Source organism: Anolis carolinensis, chromosome 5 (assembly GCF_035594765.1).
Source record: "Anolis carolinensis isolate JA03-04 chromosome 5, rAnoCar3.1.pri, whole genome shotgun sequence".
Lineage (NCBI taxonomy): Eukaryota > Metazoa > Chordata > Lepidosauria > Squamata > Dactyloidae > Anolis > Anolis carolinensis.
The window spans coordinates 50,616,291-50,643,498 of record NC_085845.1 but is presented as its reverse complement, the minus strand read 5'-3'; the positions used below and the strand labels follow the sequence as shown (position 1 = coordinate 50,643,498).

At 39.6% G+C, this 27,208-nt stretch overlaps 2 protein-coding genes across 3 annotated transcripts in view; both read right to left on the bottom strand.

Moving 5' to 3' along the window:
• Window positions 1-22,419, bottom strand: part of tlr2 (toll like receptor 2) — a 37,116-nt gene extending 14,697 nt beyond the window's left edge. The window contains exon 1 of the mRNA XM_062981094.1: window positions 22,292-22,419. The gene's annotated coding sequence lies outside the window, so the exon portion shown is untranslated. The remainder of the gene's footprint in view (window positions 1-22,291) is intronic.
• LOC100564196 (toll-like receptor 2 type-2) lies at window positions 888-22,431 on the bottom strand. Of its 2 annotated transcripts, XM_008111950.3 has the most exons (3): window positions 22,292-22,431; window positions 12,724-12,810; window positions 888-5,938 (listed from the first exon to the last, which is right to left on the bottom strand). In XM_008111950.3, exons 2-3 carry the CDS (start codon window positions 12,802-12,804, stop codon window positions 3,608-3,610), a joined length of 2,412 nt encoding a protein of 803 aa, XP_008110157.1. In that variant the 5' UTR covers window positions 12,805-12,810; window positions 22,292-22,431; the 3' UTR covers window positions 888-3,607. The 2 variants fall into 2 exon arrangements, with proteins under 2 accessions (XP_008110157.1, XP_003221760.1); XM_003221712.4 differs by lacking the exon at window positions 12,724-12,810 and having other exon boundaries at window positions 22,292-22,424.
• Window positions 22,432-27,208: the final 4,777 nt, after the last annotated feature.

Genomic DNA, 27,208 nt, shown 5'->3' with positions numbered 1-27,208 from the left:
ATCTTAAAGAGCTGGGTATGTTTAGCCTGCAAAAGAGAAAGTTGAGAGGAGACATGATAGCCATGTATAAATATGTGAAAGAATGTCATAAGGAAGAGGGAGTAAGCTTGTTTTCTGCTGCCCTGGAGACTAGAACTCGGAGAAATGGGTTTAAATTACAGGAGAGGAGATTACACTTGAACATTAGGAAGAATGATGACTGTTAGAGGTGTTCAGCAGTGGAACTCTGTGCCTCAGAGTGTGGCGGAAGTTCCTTCCCTGGAAGCTTTTACACAGAGGCTGGATGGCCATCTGTTGGGGTACTATGATTGTGCTTTTCCTTCATGGCAGGTGGTTGGGCTAGATGGCCCATGTGGTCTTTTCCAACTCTATTATATATATATATATATATATATATATATATATATATATATATATGTCTCAGTTTTCATTAATGCAATTGATACTTGATGTTGTGAATTTTAGACTTTCCATCTTTTGAGGTCTTTAAACAGTGATTGGATACACATGCTTCAGAAGTGGTTTAGTTGTGCATTCCTGCACGGCAGGGTGTTTGACTAGGTTCCAGCTCTAGGATTTTAAAATTTTGTAATTCTATGACCAAAGTGTCCATAACCAGAAGTGTGACCACTATAGCTTGCTTTAAGACATTCCATAATTGATGAAAGACAACCATTGTTCCTCTTTCTGCAGCAGCTGCTTGTGTAGAGCATTCACACACTGAACTCCGCCACATGACACTTTTCAACATATAGGTATATTCCAGGTAACAAAGTTAATGTGTTTCAGGGTACTATTTGTTTATCGGACAATTTGGTGCCAGAGGTACGTGAAGGTAAGTGAAAAGTATAGAGACAGACACCACAAAAAAAGAACAGGTCAACATGTTTCAGCAAACTTTTTATTCAAAGTTAACACTATGCAGATATAAAAGGGGGGAAATCAGGTGAAGTAATTCTCACATAAGTAAAAAAGACATTTCAAACTTCTACACACAACTTGAAAGCCTCTTAAAAATGCATTTTGGAATCATTCTCTTTTTTCTTTCTTTCACCAGTCTCATTTTTTATTATTTCCATTTTGGTGGCAAAATCTATAGAACTTTAAGATTTTTAACCTACTGGGGACACCTATTGAAGCAGACGTATTTGTTTTGCTCATTCCTCTCTGCATTGCTCTTCATGTGGGTGTTGTATGCTCCTCTTCTGAGGAGGAGGAGGTAGAACAGAAGGCTGAAGATGTAGGAGTTGGGGATTTGGAGCCAAATGTTGAGAAAGAAGAAGAGGGCAAAGAAAACATACTGATGGTTCCTAAATTTCAGGAATGCCGAAGGGCGAAAGAAGAAAGGAGAAGGTCAGCTAGAATTGCTGCAAGGATGCTGAGCAATCAAACTTTGCCCTAGGAATACCTGTGCCCGGAGCTGGGGGCTATAAATCAGCAGTAAACAAGTGGTCAGTGCTGGCAGCAACAATTCCACTTCATTCTTCTGTGCTCCGGTTTCCTTGCTTACAACCCCAGCATCTGCAAAGTGCCTCGGAAATACTTTTTGTCAAAGACTCTTATCTCATGTCTGATGTAAGACTTTTTGCTTTGCTTTTGGGATTTACCTTCTGTTCCCTTGCTGATGTTTGTTACATTATCATTTTGCTAAAGTAAAGCTTTCTTTAGTTTAATCCTTGTTGTAAGGCTGTTTCTGGGGCAAAACAGTGTGCTCAGTAAGGAATTATATAGGTACTGATATCTGTAGGCTGTAGGCATTGTAGGCAGGTGTACAAAGCCACAAGAAGACTGGCTAGAGAAGAATCCTATAGTGTTACACCTCAAGCTCTACTGCATTGCTCTCTGAAGCACCAAAAGAATGTGGACCTCAAGCACTCTTTTCTCATTCGACCTGAATGATGCTAGGAAACAATTTTCAAACAGATTAAGGCAATGGAGGAAAAGGGCGACTGGGCAGGCATAAAAAGACTTAATGAAAAAGAGCTTCTTTGTCAGAGGCTTTGTTAATTGAAGTATACCTGCATTTAATTTCACAAAGACAATTCTGTTAATCTGGATTTAATTTGAATCCAGCCTGCTATCTAGTTTGATTACAAATGTTTTAGCTTAACAACGGCAACAATCTTTTAAAAAATTATTATGCCAAGGAGGACATTTTTGTGCCCAGGGACTGTATTCCTATAAGGGTAATATCTTGGGGATCACATGTCAGTGATAGCTGGGCTGAAGTCAGTAGGAGATGTGGCCATAGTGAACCAAGGTGTCAGTTTATTCTTTCTCTTCTAGGCTCTGGGAGAAGGGAAAGAGTCTGTTAAAGAGATCTTTATTGATGTCCCAAAGGCCCCATAAGATCTGGCTGAAGGCTTTATGTGGCCCTAGGTCCACAGTTGCTCACAGTCACATTATATCATGTTACATTAATAATTACTCTGTATTACAATTGTATGCAGTGACTCAATAGACTAAATAAATACAAATATAAAAAAATACTTGTTGGCTTGTGTTACATGAATATGATGTGAAATGTGCAGACTTGACAATAGTGCACTATAATGGAACATTCATCATATTTTAAAAAGTTGACCTGATGGAAAAAATACATACAGTAGAGTCTCACTTATCCAACATTCTGGATTATCCAATGCATTTTTGTAGTCAATGTTTTCAATGCATTGTGATATTTTGGTGATAAATTCATAAATGCAGTAATAACTACATAGTATTAATGTGTAATGAACTACTTTTTCTGTCAAATTTGTTGTAAAACATGATATTTTGGTGCTTAATTTGTAAAATCATAACCTATTTTTGATGTTTAATAGGCTTTTTCTTAATCTCTCCTTATTATCCAACATATTTGCTTATCCAACGTTCTGCCGGCCCGTTTATGTTGGATAAGTGAGACTCTACTGTATTTAAAATAAGCATAAAATTGATTTAAACTGTGTTACTCACATTTCTGATGATTACAAAATGTTCGATTTTGTTGGTTTGTGTAATTGAAGGTTTTTAAAAGGAGGGAAAGCTGGATATTTAGAGAGAGATTCATGTGTGAATAGCTACAACTCAGAAAGAGAAAACGCTCACTCTTGATCTTTTCAAAGAAGTGTGTATTGTCCAGTATCCTTTTAAAGACTTAAGTACAGATAAGTGTAGTTTACATCTGTATCAATCCTTTTTTGGATGGAGCACAGAGGACTTTCCTTCTGTTCTTGTGATGTGTCCAAAAACCACCTGGGCATTGTCAGGTCCAAGGCAAACCCCTACTGTTGTCTCTTGCCAGTCAGGAGAGGATGGAGGGAGGACACAATTCAAACTAAGAAGATCGGGCTGCTCTAGATGCCTGAAGGAAGGAAAAGGCTGAACTCCATTTCATAGTGTATCCTCATTCCTCCCTTCTCCAGTCTGAAAATACGTGCTTTTCCATAAGTTGAAACATGACTCCCACAGTAAGGAAGGACATCTTCGAAACTTTGATGGGTCCCAGGATGTGAGAAGAACAACACACAGAACAACACACAGATGTAGGATCCTCATGTCTTGGTAGACCAGGACTCTTCAAAACTGGATCGGTCCAGACTGACATGCATATTTTCCATATCCTCATCTAGGATTTTATGGCAGTTTTTAAATTAAACCAAAAGATTGACTTCTGATCTTCATCGCTTGGCCATTCAAGGTAGGTTTTGGTATTCATCAGTTTCCTCAGTTTGCAAAACCTTCTGGGAACCGTTTCTGCTGGAATGGGCTCCAACAGGATCAAAATCGCAGAGTCGTTATTTTCGTCAAAGAGGCGAAAGTGAGAGAAATCAAGTTCGTATTTGCACCACTCGCTCTGGACAAAGTGCTGTGACAACACAAACAGAGTTTTAGAACTCCTCTCAATGGAGTCAATAATGTTGTCCACAATCCATTTGCCAGGCAGAAAATCCCTTTTATGGAGACAGAGTTTGAATGGCGGATGGGCTTGCTCCAACTCCCTCACCATGACATTCTCTACCCACTCAGAATTCTGCACGCTGTAGGAAACAAAGGCATCATAGTCAATTTTTCTAACACGGGCCCTTCTGGGCTTGCGTTTTGCTTGAAGCCAGGCCCAGATCATGTTCATATACCAGATGGCATGAAGCTTGTAGCAAAGAATTGCTACCATCAGAATGATCAGAAGTAACAAGATGCATATTAAAGAAACTACTGAAGTTGAATGACAATCTATGAGGTATAGATGAGCAATTCCTACTTCTTTCCCTCTTACATATTCAGGAGCATCACAAATGTAGTTATTTGGCCAATCTATAAAGATATGAGGTATTTCTGATTGAGACTGCATGAAAGAAAGAAATTCACATGTACATTGAAAACTGTTGTAACGTGCATCTAACATCTCCAAGTTTGCAAAGGTTTCCAGTTCCTGCTCAGAGAATCCAAATATTTTGTTTCCTCTAATATTCATGACTCTAATGCTAGGAGAAAAGGCAGGAGGTGGAAGGGCTGTCAATTTGTTGTTTTGGATGTAAAGCTCTTGGAGATGAGGAAGGCTCAGTCTGAAGTCTTGGAGATTATTATTGCTAACGTCCAGCACCTCCAGGCTTTGAGGGATACAATTTGTGACTTTGCTTACTTTAGAGCTGGAAATGTTTAAATATTTCAATTTTTTGGGCCACTCACAAAAGTCTGGCATTGCTTCATAGGTATTTCTACTTATATCTAAGTTAGAAAGATTTATGATAGAAGCTGTGCTTCGTGATACAATCTCAATCTGTTTCAGAGCATTCTGGCTCACATTTAATGTTTGCAGTTTAGGCCAGGCATCCTGGCAGAATGAATTTATTAATGTTGTATCTAACAGCAAATTGTTGGTGAGATCAAGATACTGCATTGAACGGCAATGTCTTCCCAAAATGCAGTTCACCATGTAAACTTTAACATTTTCAATCGTAAGACTAGTAACATTCTCCAAGAAATGCAGTACACTAGACATATCAGAAAACATATAAAACTCTTTGATTAATACATTTCTTATCACTATTACATCTAAGGTATTTGAAATATCTTGTATGCCACTAAAAATGCCATGACCCTGTAAGTGGCTGTCTAAAACCTCTAAGTGATGTAGTCGACTCACAGTGGCAAGAAATCTTATAAAAAGAACAACATCATGATCAGATACTGTAATATTTCTGAACACTAATTTCTGGGCAGGAATGTCATCAAGTGAAAGATGGTGCAGCTGCCCTACATTTTGAATATTCCTCAGTTCAAGAGATATCACATTGTCTCTAACATCACGCATAAGCATTAGCAAAGTGATTCTGGAAGGGTCATTTAAAATAAGGTTGTTTATGAGCACAGTTGATGGAAGACTTCTTGGTTCATATTGTTTTAGCTTTGGCCCTACTAGCTCCAGCTCTTCCAGAACAGAAATCCCTTCTAAGTCGTGTGTCCGCAAAGCCGAGAAGTGATCATCATTTCCCAAGTAGAGAGATCTCAAACTTTTTAGGCCAGAAAACAGGGGGTTTTCTCCAAGCTCGGAGTAGCAGTTCCCTTTGATGTTCAAAGTCAGTAAGGAAGAAAGAGATCCAAACCAAGAGGATGACAAGTGAGTCAGCTTGTTTCTTGATAAATCCAAATGCTCCAGCCTGGTAAGAGTGTGAAAAGCATCCTCCTCTATTGTTTGGATTAGGTTAGACTGGAGCAAAAGCATACGGAGGTTGACTGCAGACTTCAGGTCTGCTTCTCTCACTTGTTCAATCCTGTTGAAGGACAGATCTAATCTCAAGACATTGCCTGTTAGATCAGGTGGAACCATACTGAAAGCCTTTGAATGACAGTTCCAAAAACGAGAAGCAGCCTCAAGCAGACACTTCTCTTGGGCAGCAAAACTCACAGCTCCAGCAATAGAGATGAACCAAAGCCTCCAGATGGGAATCATGTTTATCTAAATAATTTAAAAGAAAAAGAAAGCAAGAGCAGCATAATATAATTTAATTGGTTTCACTGGTTAAAAACTTATCACATAGTAAGTATTTTGATATCTGTTGCGCCAATTATTAGATGTTTCTCTAAGGCTGAGCTTGCCAAACATTTCATGTTGGTGACACACTTTTTAGACATGGATCTTTTGCTATTATTTTTATTATTTGCCATATTTATATCCCACCCTTCTCACCCCGAAGGGGACTCAGAGCGGCATACATACAGGCACAATTCAATGACTGCTACACAGTCATTCAATTTTACTAGCAAATCAATGCTTAAACCAACTCGTTATAAGTATTGACACAATTCATTCTTTTTGTTTTGATTTTACTGAATATATTCATGATTCCTAATTTAAATTCTTTCTTGAAATATCTTAGCTTGTTGCAACATAACACAAACAGGAAGCCACAAAGAGGCACAATCTCATTGCAGGCAATAGTGGGTTGTTTTAAACTGACCTGGAGAGTGATAATGACAATGCCAGGAACTTCCTGGGAATGCTTCAAATGGAAAAATGCAATTTGTACAGGAGCAAATTTTCAGGGAGTTTTTTTTTTGTCTGTAGAGGTTCTAACAGAGGTTCCTGAGTAAAACACGGTGTAGTTAACCTAGAACCAGTTTATATCAACCAAATAAGCAATGAAAGCTACCCACTCACTATCGGAAGAATAAAATCAAAGTTGGGTGCTTTCTTATTCTGCAGCCAAAGTATCAGAAATTCATTTTCCCTAGTTGTAACTGTTGCACCAAAGAATTTCAGAAGAAAACAATCCTATGTGTTATAGGTTACAGCAAAGCCTTTGACTGTAAACCAGTGGTTCTCAACCTATGGATCCCCAGATGTTTTGGCCTTTAGCTCCCAGAAATCTTAACAGCTGGTAAACTGGCTGAGATTTCTGGAAGTTGTAGGCCAAAACACCTGGGGACCCACAGGTTGAGAACCACTGGTGTAGACCATGATAAACTGTGGTTCACTGTAAAATAAATAGGTGGTGTCACAACATCTGACTGCCAATCTATACTTTGGAGAAGAGACCACTGTTAAAACACAATATAGAGAAACAGAATAGTTTCCCATTGGCAAAGGGCTCTGACAAGGCTGCAATATAAAATATATGTTTTATTTATATACAGAAATATCATATCACATGTAAAGCAGGATTAGATTCAGGGGAAGCAGCCTTGAAAATCTGACAAAGATTGACAGGCGACATCATACTGCTAGCAGAAAAAAGTGAAGACTTAGAAGACGACCAAAGAGGGTTATGGAAGAAAATACAAAACTATCATTACAGTTTAATATTAAAAATACAAAAAATAATGACCACAGATGGTTTACATCGATTTAAAGTGGATAACAAAGACATTCAAGTAAAGATTTTCTGTACGTTGGTTCCAGTCATAAATCAAAATGGAGACAGTGGTCCAGAAATTAGTGAAAGACATAACACTTGGAAGGTCAGCTATGAACAAACTAAATAAGATCCCCATGTTTAAAGATATATAATTAAATATGACAGTTGGAATTAATGAGGCAATAAGAGTTCTGATTTCTATATATGTGCATGACAAATAGATGGTGAAGATAAGTGACAGGAAGAAAATCAAATCATTTAAAATATAATGCTGGAAGAGAGTTTTAGGGATTTCACGGACAATTACAGAGCAAATGAATGGATATTAAAACAAATATTTCACTAGAAACTAAACATGACTAAACATAGCTGTCATGCTGTGAACATACTGTGAGATAATGTGACTCACTGGAAATATTATAATGCTCAGTAAAGTAGAAAGCAGAAGGGAAAGGGAGACTAGACCACGGGTAGGTCAAAGAAGCCATTGCTCTGAGTTTATAAGATCTGGCAGGACAGTTGGTGACTGGAGTTGTTGGAAACCTTTCATTCATAGGATTGCTATTCAGTGGTTCTCAATTTGTGGACTCCATATGTTTTTGGCCTACAACTTCCAGAAATCCCAACCAGTTTACCAGCTGTTAGGATTTCTGGGAGCTGAAGGCCAAAAACATCTTAGGACCCTAGGTTGAGAACCACTGCTATAGTTTGAAGTTTGGCAAGTAACAATAACAACTATATTGAAACAAGAATAAAAATGATAAATAGAAGTAATGGGTGAGCTATTCTTGCCAAAAGGATAATGTAAGACTGACCTCTGGAAAGAATAGACAAGACATAACTGTTCTATGTTTTGGCTGAAGTTTTCAAAAATCATCTGTTTCATTCAACAGTCCACAAATAATTCATCAAAAGGTCTGATTATTGTTCTGTCCTCTTTTGACAATCAAGAGAGTTTTGTATCAATTCTTTAAGTGACAATTTAGGAGAGACTTTGTATTACCAGTATTGTAGGTTCAAGTTGACATTATGCAAACTCAGTATCAAATTATTTCTTGTATCTAGATTTTTTAAAATCATCCTTTCATTCCAGATCTCAATGTTAATACCTTGGTAAACTGCATTGACAAGTTCATATAGATAAAATAAGGTTTAATGTCTTTCAAGAGTATTCAAGATCTATGTTGGTCTGATTTAGCATAAAGGGACATTTTAAAAATCCACCAGCACTTGGAAAAAGCTTGAATTTCCTTTTCTCAGTTAGTCTTGGGTTCTTTTAATCTTTTAATCCCTATCAGAGAAGCTGTAGATTTCATCACAAAAATGCTGAGATCCATATAGCCTCCTGTCAACATCAACAGTAATGCAGCAATGCTGATTTAAAAAAGAATATGTCAGTTGACTGTAGTATCTGTATGTTCGTTGATAGTATAACATTTAACCAAATGAGATTTCAGTTCTGCTACCTATATGTAAGGGGCTGTGGTAGCGCAGCTAGCTAAACCACTACGTTGTAGAATTTGCTGATTGGAAGATTAGTGGTTCGAATCTGAGGTTGGGGTGAGCTCCCTATGTTAGCCCCAGTTTCTGCCAACCTAGCAGTTCGAGAACATGCAAATGTGATCAATCACTTTAGCAGGAAGGTCACGGCACTTCATGCAGTCATGCTGGCCACATGACCTAGGAGAAGTCTACGGACAATATCGGGTCTTTAGCTTAGAAATGCAGGTGAGCACCACCTCCCAGAGTCGGACACAAGACTTAATGTCAAGGGGGAACCTTTACCTATGTGTAGCTGATTGCTCTGCCTCAATGGGGAAGAAAGAAAAAGTAAATTCTTTCACGAAGGACATTCACATTAAGAAAAGATTTAGAAAAGTAGATCAATCTAACTCCAAAATCAGAGCCTTGGTAACTTAGGAAACTTCGTGTTAGTTGCAACATTTAAAATTAAATTGTGTAATAAGTATCAACGATTTTATGCCAATGCATATTTTCATATACAGTATATCCTGATAAGGACTTTCCCAAATATTTTTAATTTCATGTATAAGGCAACCAGTTAAAATCTCCAAAATGCAGTCAAGAATGGCACTAAAACCTCTCCAGATTCAGAAGTATAATCACGAAAGTCATGCAGTGAACTAGGGTATGTGTTAGACTTAGCGTAACGAAGAGGCTGGCTGTGGTATTAACTTATTATTGCCTTAACAATAAATCACCTCCACACATACCCTACTAGCCTATACAGCAGTGGTTAACAATCTGTGGGTCCCCAGATGTTTTGGCCTTCAACTCCCAGAAATCCTAACAGCTAGTAAACTGGCTGGGATTTCTGGGAGTTGTAGGCCAAAACACCTGGGGACCCACAGGTTGAGAACCACTGCTATACAGCTGCTGATGCTAATTCAAACACATCTTTGCTAGAAAGAAAGAAAAATGCATTAATTCTCTTTTTATTAGTGAAACAGTCAGTGCAGAGATTTGTCAGTAGATACTTTATTCAAAAAGTCAAATATGACTACATCAATCGATATGCAATTAACATTCATTCAACTAGGATGTCATTCTCATCAAAGCCGAATGCCTCTAGGCCTTCAAATGCATTATTGGATATGAGAAATACACTGAAAGTCACTCTATGCGTTCTCTGAAGAAAACAAGATAGTTTTTTCTTCGTGGTCCATCTTCAACATATTCAGTGAATAAGCACACAACAGCTGCCAAACACAGTCAGATACCTGCAGCTTTGCTTCTCCCCTTTCCCCAAATTTTGATATCATTTTGCCCAACATTTCAGTCCAAACTACTTTTGTGATCCTAACAAAGGTATTCTTCAACCTGATGGTTTACTTACAAATCAAACAGATCCTTCTGTCTCTGATAACTGGAAGGCATAAGGAAAGCATAGATACCCTAAAGACATTAAATCCTCTCTATTCTTGGAACGTTGTGTAGTGTTAGCCCCGGGAGGTACTTGGATGGGATACTGACAACAAACTCCAGGTGCTATGAGATATATTTTAGAGGAGGAAAGTGGCAAAGCCCCTAAATCAATAAGGCCATGACAGGTGATGTAAAAGGAAGATGCACACACAACTGCATTGAGCCTGGACTATAAAAAGTCCACATTTTCTACTAGGATTTTATGGCAGTTTTCAAATTAAACCAAAAAACTGAATTCTGATCTTCATCGCTTGGCCATTCAAGGTAAGTTTTAGTATTCATCAGTTTCCTCAGTTTGCAAAACCTTCTGGGAACTGTTTCTTCTGGAATGGGCTCCAGCAGGATCAAAATCGCAGAGTCGTTATTCTCATCAAAAAGGCGGAAGTGAGAGAAATCAAGTTCATATTTGCACCACTCGCTCTGGACAAAGTGCTGCGACAACACAAACAGAGTTTTAGAACTCCTCTCAATGGAGTCAATAATGTTGTCCACAATCCATTTGCCAGGCAGAAAATCCCTTTTATGGAGACAGAGTTTGAATGGCGGATGGGTTTGCTCCAGCTCTGTCACCATGATGTTCTCCACCCACTCAGAGTCCTGTTCGCTGTAGGAAACGAAGGCATCATAGTCAGTTTCTTTAATATGGGCTTTTCTGGGCTTGCGTTTTGCCTGAAGCCAGGCCCAGGTCATTTTCATATACCAGATGGCATGAAGCTTATAGCAAAGAATTGCTATCACCAGGATGGTCAGTAGCATCAAGCTACAGAGCAAAGAAACTATTAATTTCAAATGACAATCTATGAAGTATAAATGGGCAACTTCTACTTCTTTCCCTCTTACATACTCAGGAGCATCGCAAATATAGTTACTTGGCCAGGTCTGAAAGATATGCGATATTTCTGATCGAGACTGCATGAAAGAGATAAATTCACATGTGCATTGGAAACTGTTGTAACTTGCATCCAATATCTTCAGGTTTGCGAAGGTTTCCAGTTCCTGCTCAGAGAATCCAAATACTTTGTTTCTTCTAATGTCCATGCTTATAAGGTTAGGGATTGAGGCTGCAAGTGGAAGGGCAGTTAATTTGTTGTTTTGGATGTGAAGCTCCCGGAGATGAAGAAGGGTCAGTCTAAAGTCTTGGAGGTTATTATTGCTAATGTCCAGCACCTCCAGACTTTGAGGGATACAATTTGTGACTTTGCTTAGTTTAGAGCTTGATATGTTTAAATATTTCAGATGTTTTGGCCACTCACAAAAATCTGGCATTGTGCCAAAGCCATTTTGACTTATATCTAGGTTCCAAAGATTTACCATACGAGCTGTGCTTCGTGATACAATCTCAATTTGTGACAGAGAATTCTGACTCACATTTAAAGTTTGCAGTTTAGGCCAGGCGCCTTGGCACAACGAATTATCTAATGCTGGATCTATAAACAAATTATCACTGAGATCAAGATACTGTAGTGAATAACTGAATCTTCCTAAAGGGCAAGGCACCAGGTAAGCTTTTGCATTTTCAACTGTGATACTAGTAAGATTCTCCAACAAATGTATCACACTAGACAAATCAGAAAATGCATAAAATGCATCATTAGTGATATTTTTAATTGTTATTACATGTAAGCTGCTTGAATAATGCTGAATGTTCCCAAAAAAAACCATTACCTCGCAGTATACAGTCCAAAAGCTGGACCTCATGGAGTTGATTCATACTGGCCCAAAAGTGTATCATATGAGCAACACTGCTATCAAGAAAAACAACACTTCTGAACACCATTTTTTGAGCACCCAAATTAATCTTTTGATCAAGTGAGAGGAAAGATGAAATGTTTTGAACATTTTGCAATTCAAGGCATGTCACAGAATTACTAACATCATGCATAAGCAAAAGTAAAATGGTCATGGAGGGATCATTCAAAATGAGATTATTTATAAGCTCCAATGATTGAAGGCTTCCTGGCTCATACTGCTTCAGAAGTGGTCCTTCTACCTCCAGCTCTTCCAGAACAGAAATCCCTTCGAAATCCTGTCTCCGTAAAGTTGAGAAGTGATTGTTATTTCCCAAGTACAGAAATTGCAAACTTTTTAGGCCAGAAAAGAGTGGGGTTTCCCCAAGTTTTGAATAGTAGTTCCCTTTGATATTCAACTTCTGCAAGAAAGAAAGGGATGCAAACCAAGAGGGTGACAGGTAAGTCAGCTTGTTCCTCGATAAATCCAAATGCTCCAGTCTGACAAGAGTATGAAAGGCATCCTCCTCTATTGTTTGGATTAAATTGGACTGGAGCAAAAGCATACGGAGCTTGACTGCAGATTTCAGGTCTGCTTCTCTCACTTGCTCAATCCTGTTGAAGGACAGGTCTAAACCCAAGACATTGTCTGTTAAATCAGATGGAACCACTTTGAAAGCCTTTGAAGAACAGTTCCAAAAACGAGAGGCTACCTCAAATAGACAGTTATCATGGGCAGAAAGATTCACAGCTCCAACCACAGCGATGAACCAAATCTTCCAGACTGGAGTCATGCTTGCCTAAAAGGTTTTTAAAAAACAAAAAGAAAGCAAGAGCAGCATGATAGAATTTATTTATTTATTTATTTATTTGGTTTCACTGGTAAAAACACTTATTATACAGAAGACTTTTTGATACATTTTGTAACAATATGGCATGATGTTTCACTAAGGATGCACTTTGGCATCACTTTAACTGCCATGATTCAGTGCTATCGAATGGATATAATCATCAATTTAACCATAATCCAAGTTTAAACTCTATGTACAAAGGTGAAAGTATATGAAATTAAAGGTGCCAAGGTCAGAAGGTACCCAGTGTGCTACTAGGGAAGAGCAAGGGACAAGCACATGTAGAATTGTGGCTAATGTCACAATGGACTTTAGGCAAACTGGACTTAGCTGTTGATGTCCTCAGAGTTAAAAGAAAGTCCAAAGCTTCCAGATTAGAATTGTAGTTACTAAAATTGGTTGTTTTAAATGGAAAGATTCATATTAACCTTTCCCCCAGGTTTCGCAAGGAAAGCAATTTATAAATGTATCTTCATTCATATGCTAATAATATAATATATTGTATGTACATACTGTGTTGATCATAATATTGTAATACAATATAATACTAATAATAATACAATATAATGAATATATATATATTATATTACATATAATATTACTAATAATATTGGTATAGTACAATATAGTAAAATATGATACTAATATTTTGCTATGCTAATAATATAATATATTTTATGGAACTTGTAAACCGCTCTGAGTCACCTTCGGGGTGAGAAGAGCAGGATATAAATGTCATAAATAATAAATAAATAAATTCATTACACTGTCAATATTTTGATAATTACTTCATCAATGAGTACCAGGAAATCTACAGATAAAGACTTAAGTAGAGATGGCAATGTGACTTAAGTAGAGACGGCAAGAGACCTTGGAGGTGTCTACGGACAACGCTGGCTCTTTGGTTTAGAAATGGAGATGAGACCAACCCCCAGAGTCGGACACGACTAGGCTTAATATCAGGGGAAGACCTTTATCTTTACCTATGAGACCAACAAAAGGCACAAAATAATGTTATGAAAGTTTTAAAAACTCACAAGCATTTTCATTAAACATGAACGGTAGAGTTATTTTTAGGGGAAAATTATTTTCCCTTCCTTACATTTTCACTGATTCATTGTCATAAGTACTGACTTTTCAACCAACATGGGGGAACCAAATATTTGGCTGCTCAGCATTTTCATGGGTACACAGAAATTCAAATTTTGGCTTCTTGAAGCAAGGTTAGCCTTTAGCTTAATTTTTTCCCCTAAATCCTCAGAAACAACATTTTTTTCCATGTGCAGTTTCAATTTATCAGGCTGCTAACTACCAACTGGATAGTAGATGGGAAAATCCCTTTCTTTGTTTTTTTTTTTTTTTGCCACTTTCATATTCAGGCAACACAGGCCAAAGATCTGATTCATTCCAGATGTTTTTGTAGGGCATTTCCCAGACACATTTATAAAGAACCACAAGGCAATTGGAGTAGGTCTCTCTTTTTCTAGTTTGGTGTTATTGAACAGAAATCTGGAAACAAGCACTAGTTTACTCTGAAAACCTATAGGAATTCTACATCAGCATCTTGGTTTTCAGCAAGGATGGGAATCATGAGGCCCTTTAGACAGAAGTCAAGTGATAGATGGCAAAATAAGGGCACTGCCCTCCATAAGAGGGCTGCTCTCCATGATTTTCCCCCTAGTTTAATTATTCATTAATGAATATTTTTCTTTCAGTCTCTAAACACCCAGTATTGCATGCAAGCATTTAGAAATATAATTAAGATATCCTAGGAAGAGGATTATGGCAGAATCCTACAAAGTGAAATTATTGAAAAACATTGCACAATTGAGGATTTTTCCTCATGCCTCTTCAACTGTGTATGAAAATCCATTCTTAACTTTGCCACATGACACAGAGAAAAGCAAATTTAGTAATCCTGTCTTTTGAAAGTAAAGTATTGGAAGGACTTTCAAGTGGCAATGTTGGCAAAGATATAGTTGATTCGCTTATTATCAGTTAAAAGTATTTAACTGCGATGATATATACTTTCCTCCAGGTTGCTGTTCTTTAGACCAGGGGTTTTCAAACTGTGCTCCGCAGAGCCCTTTGGGCTCTGCGAGTTATAGTGAAGGGCTGCGCAGCACCATGCTACTTCCCACCTCCTCCACTTTCCTTCTCCTTAAAAATTCAGGTGGATTAAAGTTTTGGGCCGCTGGAAACAGGAGAAGCAGCAGCATCCTGGGGCACAAACCCTTTCTCCCTGCCTCTCTTGCTGCCCAGACTCCTTTGTTCACAGCTCAGACTCTTTCCCCACCCCCACTTTCTTTGCTTCCAAAACCCTATTTCCCTCCAATTGCTCAGGGGGTGCATGGCAGAAGGGGACTGGACAGAATGGCCTCTGGGGTTTCTGCTATTACTACTACTATTACTACTACTACTACTACTACTACTACTACTACTACAGAGGCTGAGTAGCCTCTTTAGTATTTCTTCCACTGAAATACTGTGAGGTTTATGTTGGTTGAAATTGTTCTTCATTTTAAATATTGTATTGTTCTTTCTTTCCTTTTTTTTGCACTGTGTATATTAGTTCACACAAACCCCTCCATCCATCTGCCCCTGACCCGGCCCATGCCTGATATATATACATTATATAATATATACAGTAGAGTCTCACTTATCCAACATAAACGGGCCGGCAGAATGTTGGATAAGCGAATATGTTGGATAATAAGGAGGCATTAAGGAAAAGCCTATTAAACATCAAATTAGGTTATGATTTTACAAATTAAGCACCAAAACATCATGTTATACAACAAATTTGACAGAAAAAGTTGTTCAATGCGCAGTAATGCTATGTAGTAATTACCGTATTTACGAATTTAGCACCAAAATATTGAAAAATTGACTACAAAAATGCGTTGGATAATCCAGAATGTTGGATAAGCGAGTGTTGGATAAGCGAGACTCTACTGTATTATATAAGAGTCCCCAGGTTAAACTGCTGAGCTGCTGAATTTGCTGACCAAAAGGTCGGCAGTTCATATCCAGGAGGCGGGGTGAGCTCCTGCTGTTAGTCAGCTTCTGTCAACCTAGCAATTTGAAAACATGCAAATGTGAGTAGATCAATAGGTACCACTCTTGTGGGAAGGTAACGGCTCTCTATGCAGTCATGCCAACCACATGAACTTGGTGGGGTCTACGGACAACGTCTGCTCTTCAGTTGAGGAATGGAGATGAGCACAAACCCTCAGAGTCGGACATGACTAGGCTTAATGTCAGATGAAACCCTTTACCTTTACCTTACCTATATAATATATATAAACATTTCTTGGGGCTCCATGAAAAACCTTTGCTTCAAAAAGGGCTCCACGGCTGTGTGTGGTATTATGTTATGTTTATTTTTCTTTTTTATCATTTTAATTGAGTTTGTTTACCTACTGTTTATTTTGTTATATGTTGATTTTGGCATTGAATGTTTGCCACTATGTTATTTCCACTGGAAACTGTCCTGAGTCCCCTCAGGGAGATAGGATGGGTTATAAATAAAGTTGTTGTTGTTGTTGTTGTTGTTGTTGTTGTTGTTGTTGTTGTTGTTATTGAATCAATGATATCTTGAGGGTTTCTCAACTCTGTCCTCTAGAATACATTCCCTAATGAGTTCAAAGAAGTTAGAAGGTAGTAGAAAAGGAAGAGGACCACATTCCAGCCAATCCATGTACTACTAAAGAAAAGCAGAGAGCATGTACGAGTAGCATTGTAGCTAATGTCATAAATTTACTCAAGCCATTAAGGAAGATGCAATCAAGGAAGCAACAGTCCTGAGTCTGGAAGACCCAGGCAGGGCTGACAATGATAGTGTGACTTGGCAGTCTTTCATTCAAAGGCTTGCCGTAAATCAAAGTTGACCTAAGAACAGTCCAGAAAGGACAATTTTGACAAATTTTGAGCAAACATAGTGGCAAAAACAATAACTAAGTGTATGACAAGATATATACTGGACTCTTTGTGGCCAGTTATCATGTTATCCTTTCTGAAAATATTATTTACATGAACAACAAACAAAGAAGCTTGCTTAGAGATGTGAATCCCCATGGGAAAAAAACAAGTAAAAGGGAGAAAGTGCTTTTAAAAAAAACCTGGACAAATGTGGGAAATTATTTATTAGAGAAATTTCAAAATCTTCTGTTTCCTTTCTGGTCCTCACGTCTCTAAGTGGTCTCTTCCCACAGCAGTACAAAGGAGGCATAAGAACTCACTTTGGGGATAATCAAAGTCCAGCACCAGACTATGCCTTCCCATGCTTCCCATGCTTCTCCCATGCTTCCAAATGCCCCATCCTTTGAAGCATGTGGAACAAACCAGTCTACATTTGGAAATCCTCATGCCAATGTAAGGAAAACGAATACATGAAATGATACCCCCAAATTGTCTCCATGCTGGAAAACTGTCAGTTTTTTAAAGCCCATTAGAAGTATATTTTTATTTAAAGGATCACTAATATTTGCCATTATATGCTGCCATATTTCCGATGTGTGTACGATTCAGAAAGCTTAACTTTCAGAAGAAAGGTTAATGTGAAGAAAGCTGGGAAAAAAGAAAAAGGAACTCATTTGAAATGTGGTGCTGGAGGAGAGTTCTGTGGAGACCATGAGCTGCTAAAAAAGACAAATAATGGGTTCCACCACAAATCAAGTCTGAACTCTCCCAGAAGCCTAGATGACTACTACACTGAGATTGTCATACTTTCAACAATATCATGAGAAGACATGATTCAGTAGAGTCCCTGAGCAGCCTTAGAAGCGGAGTGGCCAGATCAGAAGACAACCTGGCAAAATGGCACTACCTACCCTGCTTCCCCTAAAATAAGACATCCCCAGAAAATAAGACCTAATAGAAGTTTTGCTGAATTGCTAAATATAAGGCCTCCCCCAAAAGTGAGACCTAGCAAAGGTTTTGTTTGGAAGCATGCCCATCAAACAGAACACCAGAGCATGCAGGATCGGTAAATGTACGTACCATAGAGTGTTGTACATGGAAATAATGGTAGTAACAAAAAATTATTGATAGGATTCACAGTTTGTCTGGTTATGCTGGTTTGTGATGACAACTACTGTACAGTATATAATAAATGTTCATTTTTTTTGGTTCAACAATAAATGTGAATTCTTCTTTATGGAAAAATAAAACATACCCTGAAAATAAGACCTAGAGCATCTTTGGGAGCAAAAATTAATATAAGACACTGTCTTATTTTCGGGGAAACATGGTAGAAGAATCCTCCATCTTGTGTGACTGTGGAACAGAACAAATAACTCCACAACAGTGCCCTGCCTCATGTACAGAGGAAGAACTGTTGAAAGCTACAGGCAATGTGATCGCTGTTGCCTGTTTTGGGTCAAAAAATATTTAACCACTTGTGTTCCGTCTATTTTTATCAGTTTTATACTTATTTATGCAATGCTTTTGACACGAAATAATAATAATTCACTAGAGAAGACAGCAACTCTTAGGAACTCCTGTTTGACTCCCTGGCCAGTGGCTTGTGGGTTCAATTCTGTCCCTCATGCTGTTTAACATTTACATAAAACCGCTGGGAGAGATCATCTGGAGTTTTGGAGTTTGGCGTCAAATTCATGCTGATGGCACCCAACTCTATTACTCCTTTCCACCAAAAACCAAGGATGCCATCCTGGTCTTGAATCGGTGCCTGTCATCAGTAATGGACTGGATTAGGGCCAACAAATTGAAATTAAATCTAGACAAGACAGAGATACTCCTGGTCCATTGTAAGGCAGACCAGGGTGCGGGATTACAGCCTGTGTTGGATGGAGTTACACTCCCCTTGAAAACACAGGCGCGCAGTCTGGGGGTGCTCCTGGACTCGGCTCTGACACTTGAACCACAGGTGTTGGCAATGGACAACAGCACCTTCGCACAATTAAATCCTGTGAGTCAGCTGCACCTGTACCTTGGGACACCAGATCTGGCCATCGTTGTCCACGTTTTAGTCCAATGGTTCTTAACTTGTGGGCTGTGGCCCAACAGTGGGCCGCCAGAAGAAAAATCTGGGCCGTGAACCTCCTTCCTCTTTATTTATGTTATTTATTATGTTATTTATTTTATTTCCGCTTCTTTCCATAGAGCTGACCAGCTCTAGATTATTAAATACGGTTTTCTGTGGGGAAGCAGATGGCGACTACTGGATGGCATATGTTCTGTATCAGAAACTAGAGCAGATATGGTCTATCCAATGAAATTTTCTGAATCTGCACCCCAAATAACCAAACCAAATCTAAAGTTGAACAAAAAATTATTCATAACCCTTTGTTGTCCCTGGTCAAAGTGGTCCCTGGTCAAAGTAGTTCCTGGTCAAAGAGGGTCCTGGTCAAAGCAGGCCCTGGTCAAAAAAAGTTGGGAACCACTGCTTTAGTCACATCCCGCTTGGACTACTGCGGCACTCTCTATGTGGGGCTGCCTTTGAAGATAGTTCAGAAGCTGCAACTAGTTAAGAGATTGGCAGCCAGGTTACTAACCAGAGCGCCTTTTCATGACAGGTCTACTCCCATGTTGAGGCAGCTCCACTGGCTACCGGTCTGCTTCCAGGCTAAATGCAAAGTGCTGGTCATTACCTTTAAAGCCCTAAATGGTTTGGGCCCAGGCTATTTGACATCCTGCATCCCTGCTTATAAACCTGTTCAAACTTTGTGATTATCGGAGGGGCCCCTCCTCTTGGTCCCACCCCCATGTCAAGCACGGCTGGAGGGAAGGCTCTTCTCCCTGGTTACCCCTTCCTTCTGGAACTCCGTCCCTAAAGACATTAGAACAGCCCGCACACTCCTCTCCTTTAAGAAAGAGCTAAAACCACACGTTTTCTCGTTTGCCTATGGAGAGGAGGATGAGTAACACCACTGACTCTTGAGGACTGAAGCTGATAATAACGATTTTATTGTAATTGATTGAAGAGATATATTTTTATACTTCAGACAACTTAATTACTCGATTGTATGTTCCATGATGCTGACTGCCTGATTATCAGTCATTGTTTTTATTCTACTATTTGTATAAATGTGTTAGGTTGTTATAATGGCATTGAATGTTTGCAAGTTTTTATGTTTTATGACCGGAAGCCGCCCTGAGTCCCTCCAGGGAGATAGGGCGGGTTAAAAATAAACTACTACTACTACTACTACTACTACTACTACTTATTATTATTATTATTATTATTATTATTATTATTATTATTATTATTATATAGAAGGCAAGAGGAAAAGAGGGAGACTGGTGGATAAGTTCAATCAAGTAAGCCATGACTTAGAGTTTGCAACACCTCAGTAAAACTATTACTCATAATCGACGTTGACTTGACTGTAACTAACAACAAATATTTGCACGAATTGACTGGCATCCTGCCAATGATATATGCTGGCAAATGTTACTCTACATGTGCAGCATAATTCTTTTGAATAAAGTTCAATAGTTGTATTGATGCTGACAGTGCCATTAAAAAACAACATTAAAGTGCAAAGAGTTATGCTTCTATAAGGTGAACCTATCATGCGCTTGCTGCATTTTTTCCTCCTAAAGCACAGAACATGTATGTTTGTATTCCATATTTTCATAAAATCATAGAGTTGGAAGAGACCATGTGGGACATCTAGTTCAAACCCCTGCCAAGAAGCAGGAAATCGCATTCAAAGCACCCCCGACAGATGGCCATCCAGCCTCTGCTTAAAAGCCTCCAAAGAAGGAGCCTCCACCACAGTCCGGGGCAGAGAGTTCCACTGCCGAACAGCCCTCACAGCTGAACTCACTGTAGAAATAATGTAATTTGACATTACTTTAAGTGCCATGGCTCAGTACTATGAAACCCTGGGATTTGTAGTTTAGCGAGGCACCGGCATCCATGATAGAAAAGGCTAAAGACCTTGTAATACTACAACTCCCAGGTCCCCATTGTATAGAGCGATTGCAGGTAGTGGTGTCACACTGCATTGCTGCCAGAGATGCAAGGCTCTGTGCCTCTCTGGAATAATTCCTGAGCTAGAATTCCATCTACATTGTAGAAATAATGCAGTTTGACACCCCTTGAGCCTCCATGTCTCGATACTATGAGATCTTGAGAGATAGCTTTACTAAGTCTTTAGCCTCCTCTGCCAAAAAGTGCAGGCCCTTCCCTAAAATACAACTAAAAATTGTGTTGTTGAAGGCTTTCATGGCCGGAATCACTGGGTTGCTATGAGTTTCCCGGGCTGTGTGGCCATTTTCTCCTGACATTTCGTCTGTATATATGGCCGACATTCTCAGAGGTTGTGAGGTCTGTTGGAAACTATGCAAGTGGGGTTTATATAACTCTGGAATGTTCAGGGTGAGATAAAGAACTCTTGTCTGTTTGAGGCAGGTGTGAATGTTTCAATTGGCCATCTTGGTTAGCATTGAATAGCATTTTAGTTTCAAGGTCTGACTGTTTACTGCCTGGGGGAATCCTTTGTTGGGAGGTGTTAGCTGTCCTTGACTGATTCCACCATGTCAGACTATACAGAGAAGCCACTGAAATCGACAAGCATGTGGACAATTTCAACAGAAAGGAGGAAAGCATGAAAATGAACAAAATCTGGCTACCAGTATTAAAAAAAACTCTAAAATAGAACAGTAAATAAAGAACAACATTCAGAAAACAGAGGAATTCCAGATATGACTCAATCAGGGCCAGCTAACACCTCCCAACAAAGGATTCTCCCAAGCAGTAAACCAAGCCTGCAGTGGTGCAGTGGGTTAAACCGCTGAGCTGCTGAACTTGATGACAGAATCCGGGAAGCGGGGTGAGCTCCCCAATAGCCCCTGCTTCTGCTAACCTAGTAGTTCGAAAACATGCAAATGTGAGTAGATCAATAGGTACCACTCCAGCAGGAAGGTGCAGTCATGCCGGCCACATTACCTTGGAGGTATCTACGGACAACGCAGGCTCTTCGGCTTAGAAATAGAAATGAGCACCAACCATAGAATCATAGAATCATAGAGTTGGACACAGCTAGACTTAATGTCAGGGGAAAACCTTTACCTTTACCTAAGCAGTAAACAGCCAGACCTTGAAACTTGAAATGCTAATCAAGGAGGCCAACTGAAACATTCACACCTGCCTCAAACAGTCAAGAGTTCTTTCTCCCACCCTGATCATTTCACAGATATATAAACCCCACTTGCCTAGTTTCCAACAGACCTCACAACCTCTGAGGATGCTGGTGAAACGTCTGGAGAAAATGCTTCTGGGACATGGCCATACAGCCCGGAAAACACACAGCAATCCAACTCAAAATGGAGCTACGACAGCTGTTGTCAAACTGTATTCATTTGACAGCGTCAATGCGCCCAAGAGCACAAAAGACAAGAGAGAGTGCAAAGAGAGATGACACTCTTCAGCAAAGGCTGTTTGGAATCCAATACCTACCCGTCTGGCTCCAGATTTCCTCTGGGGAGCTTCCAGGGAAAAGGGGCTGGATCTTGGACACCCTCGCTTCCCAACGGCGCTTTAAAGAAGCACGTCCTGCGCTTGCCTTAAGCTGTCCTTCAGGGTTGCAGCCCAGAGGGAACCTCCTTCGACACAGCAAAGGCTGGTTTCACTTGAAAACAAACCTCAGATGCCGGAATTGCCCGGGCAAGAGCCGCCCCTCGGGCGAAGAGGCTCGCAGGCCTGCCCTTTCCAGCAACTGGGCGGAGAGAGAGGCGAAGCCAGGCGGTGAACAAAAAGCTGGGGGTCCAAAACAAGTGGGAAGGGAAGGGAAAGAAAAGCTGAAATATGATGATCCACACTTTAATTGCCAGCACTCAATCCTGCCAGTTGTGCTTTGGCTTGGCATCAGCCCTCTTTGGGAGGGAAGGCTAAAGACTTGGTCAAACTACAGCCCCCAAGATTTCATAGCAATGAGCCATCACAGTGAAAGTGATGTGAAATGACATTCTACTGTGCAGATGTACCCTCTGCCAAACTGGCTCTAACTCTTGGAAATAGCAACCATAGAATCATAGAATAGTAGAGTTGGAAGAGACCTCATGGGCCATCCAGTCCAACCCCCCGCCAAGAAGCAGGAAATCACATTCAAAGCACCCCCGACAGATGGCCATCCAAAGCCGACAGATGGCCATCCAAAGCTTAAAAGCCTCCAAAGAAGGAGCCTCCACCACAGTCTGGGGAAGAGAGTTCCACTGCTGAACAGCTCTCACAGTGAGGAAGTTCTTCCTGATGTTCAGGTGGAATCTCCTTTCCTGTAGTTTGAAGCCATTGTTCCGCGTCCTAGTCTCCAGGCCAGCAGAAAACAAGCTTGCTCCCTCCTCCCTATGACTTCCCCTCACATATTTATACATGGCCCTCATCATGTCTCCTCTCAGCCTTCTCTTCTGCAAGCTAAACATGCCTAGTTCTTTAGGCCGCTCCTCATAGGGCTTGTTCTTCAGACCTTTGATCATTTTAGTCGCCCTCCTCTGGACACATTCCAGCTTGTCAACATCTCCCTTCAACTGTGGTGCCCAGAATTGGACGCAGTATTCCAGGTGTGGTCTGACCAAGGCAGAATAGAAGGGGAGCATGACTTCCCTGGGTCTAGACGCTATACCCCTATTGGTGCAGGCCAGAATCCCATTGGCTTTCTTAGCAGCCGCATCACATTGCTGGCTCATGTTTAACGTTGTCCACAAGGACTCCAAGATCTTTTTCACATGTACTGCTGTCGAGCCAGGCATCCCCCATTCTGTTTTTTTGCATTCCATTTTTTCTGCTGAAGTGGAGTATCTTGCATTTGTCCCTGTTGAACTTCATTTTGTTAGTTTCGGCCCATCTCTCTAGTCTGTCAAAACCTAAACCTTCTACAAGCCTCCTATACTAGTTACAGTGTTCCCTCACTTATTGCGAGAGGGTTACATTCTAGGACCACCCGCAATAAGTGAAAATCTGTGAAGTAGGGACACTTAGGCTTCTCCTTAGGAAGTAAGTAGAAAGAGGGAGGAAGGGAGGAAGGGAAGAAGAAAGAGGCAGGGGAACATCCCGCTGCCATTTGGGCTCCTCCACCCCGCCGCCCACACCTGACTGAGACCACCGCCACTGTAAATCATAAGTTTTTATGATTTATAATATTATTTTAGTGTTTATTTTTTTTAAAAAAAAACCTGCAAAACAGCGAGGGTGCAAAAGGCGAACCGCGAAGTAGTGAGGGAACACTGTATTTCTTATGTATATAATTAAGATTGATTACTTTATTCTATATGTGTGTTGGTATGCAGCATTACCTTAACTCTATGTTGTAGGAGGGACTACAGACCATTTGACCCAGATCTAGGACTATTCAGATTACCTAGGACTATTCAGACCTGAGCCTCCATTTTAGAGTTGAGATGCCATCAGATGCTATTAGACTTTAGGAAATAGTAACCTCCCAAGCCTTTCACTGTTCATTTGTTAATGTATATATTTGCTAACCTGTATTTTATGTGTATGTTGATTTGCCAGTTGGACTCTACCTCTTTGGTGTGGGAGAGGTTATAGACATATGATTGTATTGAGCATGTTCAGACTCAGGACTCCATTTTGTATAGTAGTTTGCTTAACACCTCAGTAGAGGCGGATGCCTGTCTGCTTAACACCTCAGTGGAAGTGGATGTATGTTTGCATCAGACCTTAGTGGAGGATGCATGTTGCTGTTTGGACTTCAGTAGAGAAGTATGACTTATGGACTTCAGTGAGTACAACTAACCTAAAGACTATGGACTATTGATTTAGAATGATACCCTATATACTCAACACAGAGAGAAAACAACATCCTATCTACAACTGAACTTAAGTAAGAAATGTGCCTGTGTGATGAATTAATACAAGATGTTTGTGAGTAAACAAGATATGTTATTTTCAAATAAGATTTTGTTTTTATCTCTGGGTGCATATTTTAACTAAGAGGTTTCAAGGGAATGTATATCTTTTGGACAATTACAATTACAACTGCAATTTCAATTCCAAAGAAACAACCATCCTCTGCTAACTAAAAATATTTTTAGTGACATGTCTTTATCCTTGGCAGTTCAAAGACATGTTTCTTCAGTTTAACAGCTGAGTTACTTATGTGTCAGTACATTAATGCTTATGAATATATTTTGTCTCTTGAGAGCATGATTTAAACCAAGTTGTTCTAAGGGAGAGTAGATGTTTTGGGCAACTGAAAGAACACTTCTCAAACTCTGTTGTATTTTTGTACATTGACATATCTCTGTTCCTAACAGATCAGAGGCAATAGGTTCAGTCTAATAACTAAAGCTGCATTGCCTTGCATAAATATTTGTTTTTATCTCATTTTTGGAAGTCATTTCTTTCAGAAGGTTACGTATCCAAAAGGCTATGAATGCCTTTTCCCAAAAGGTTATAATTCTTAACAGGCCATGTTTCCCAAAACTAATCCATGGAGAGCAAACAAAAGTGATCAAAATAGGATGTAAGGCAGGTATATGTCATTGTCTAGGAATGTATGCAACTGTGGCTGTGCCAACCCACTCCTGGCCATCACCAGGAGAGGGTTTATTCTCATGAGTAAGATTTCTGTTGAGAGAAAAGCTGGTAGTCTGTTAGGAATTGTGGAAGTTGAAATCCGAAACACCTGGAGGGCCAAAGTTTGCCCATGCCTGATCTACATTGTAGAAATAATGCACTTTGACACCATTTGGGCTGCCATAGCTCAATGCTCCAGACTCATGGGAGTTGCAGTTTGGTTTGGCATCAACACTCTTTTGACAGAGTACCGTAGGTTAAAGAACTTATATAACCCCAACTCCCTTGATTCCATACCATTGGGCTATGGCAATTAAAAGTGGTGTCAAACTGCATTCATTCTACCCTATAACACGATGTAACAACATTTGAAACATTTTCTGTTCCTGGTTTGAAAGTGTTATTTCCTGTTTAACTGTACAGAACTTACTTTGAAAGGAATTGTTCTACTCCAGAAACTTCATCATCCTCGCTGCTACATACGATGTTAAATCGGTTGAGACTCTGTGAGATCTTCATTGAAAAACAAAATGTGCTGCAGGATGTCCCGCAAAAACAATGTTTTTGCAGTTTAATAAACGTTTTCCATGTTATTATGATAGAACCAATTCGGAAATGAGTTATAACCCAGGAATAAAAAGAGTGTAATAAATGCACCATCTGCAATTGATCTTTGCATAGAGCACAGCAGATGGCAACGAAATATTCACAATTGGAAAATTATACATTATGAGATCAGCTAGACCAAGGGTGTCAAACTCATTTTCACATCAGCCTTATGATTGCCTTCAAAGGGCCATTGTATCCATGGACAAAAAAATATGTGGATACAGAGGGACAACTATATGCTCTTTAGTTTCTATCTAGTTTGGGTCCCCCGAATGTTATTAAATGACAAATCTCATCACTTTTGATTATCCAGCATGTGCACTGGGGATAATGGGAATTACAACACAATAGGACGTGTGGCTCTGAGGTTGAGGAAAGGGCAAAGGGCTGTTTAAAGTTAGATATCATATCACAAAGCCTTGTATCTAAATTCAAATCCCACTATCCTGACTGAACAGAACAGCTTTACAGATGTTATGTATCACAACTCCCATCAGCTATAGTCGTGATGTCTAATGACGAGGAATGCATCTGGAGGGCCACATTGATCCGGCCTACAGGCCTTGAGTTTGACACATAAGCTAGATGTTTGCCAGTGAGACTGTAGCAATCTCAAGAATGAAACATTTGAGTAGATGAACACAATGATGGTGGAGAAATGACTATGAATGAATAAAGTTCAACATGCATTGGGTCACTTTTGAGAGTTTACTCTGAGGAAGTTAAGGCAGCAAAGAAGTTATGCTTTGTAGCCTTTATTGAATTAGTCCACACCTGGAAGGCACTGGGTTGGAAAGGCTGCAGCATGCACTAAGTGCACTGACTCTCAGATATGCTTTTCTGCACACCATCAACATAGGATGTAACTCAAAGAACTTTAAAGTAGTTTCTCTAAGGATATCACACCCTCCCGTAATTCAGAACTCATGCTTGACATGTGTCAAGAAAAACTCTACATGTAGGAAAAAACTTCCCTTTTCTTTGTGTTTTATCATCAGTTGTTTATTAATTTATGGTAGTATTTGCTTGTTTCACTTCCTTCCTTGATTTCCATTCCAAGCAATGACATAAAGCATGCCTAGATGAAAACCACAGGAAGGGAACAGAATACTCTACTTCACTATAGCTAACTAGGACCATTCAAAACAAAAACTTTATTTTAAATCCTTTAAAACAGGATAATCCACCTTTACTAATAACTTTTGTAAACTTACCATCTTACCTAATTGT

Bases quoted from the DNA above. Each gene is read 5' to 3' on its own strand.
- LOC100564196 (XM_008111950.3), bottom strand. From the start codon at position 12,804: ATGACTCCAGTCTGGAAGATTTGGTTCATCGCTGTGGTTGGAGCTGTG. The intron at 5,939-12,723 runs GTAGCCTCTCGT...TAAATTATTTAG, and splicing joins ATGATAACTGTCTATTTGAG to ATAAACATGATTCCCATCTG.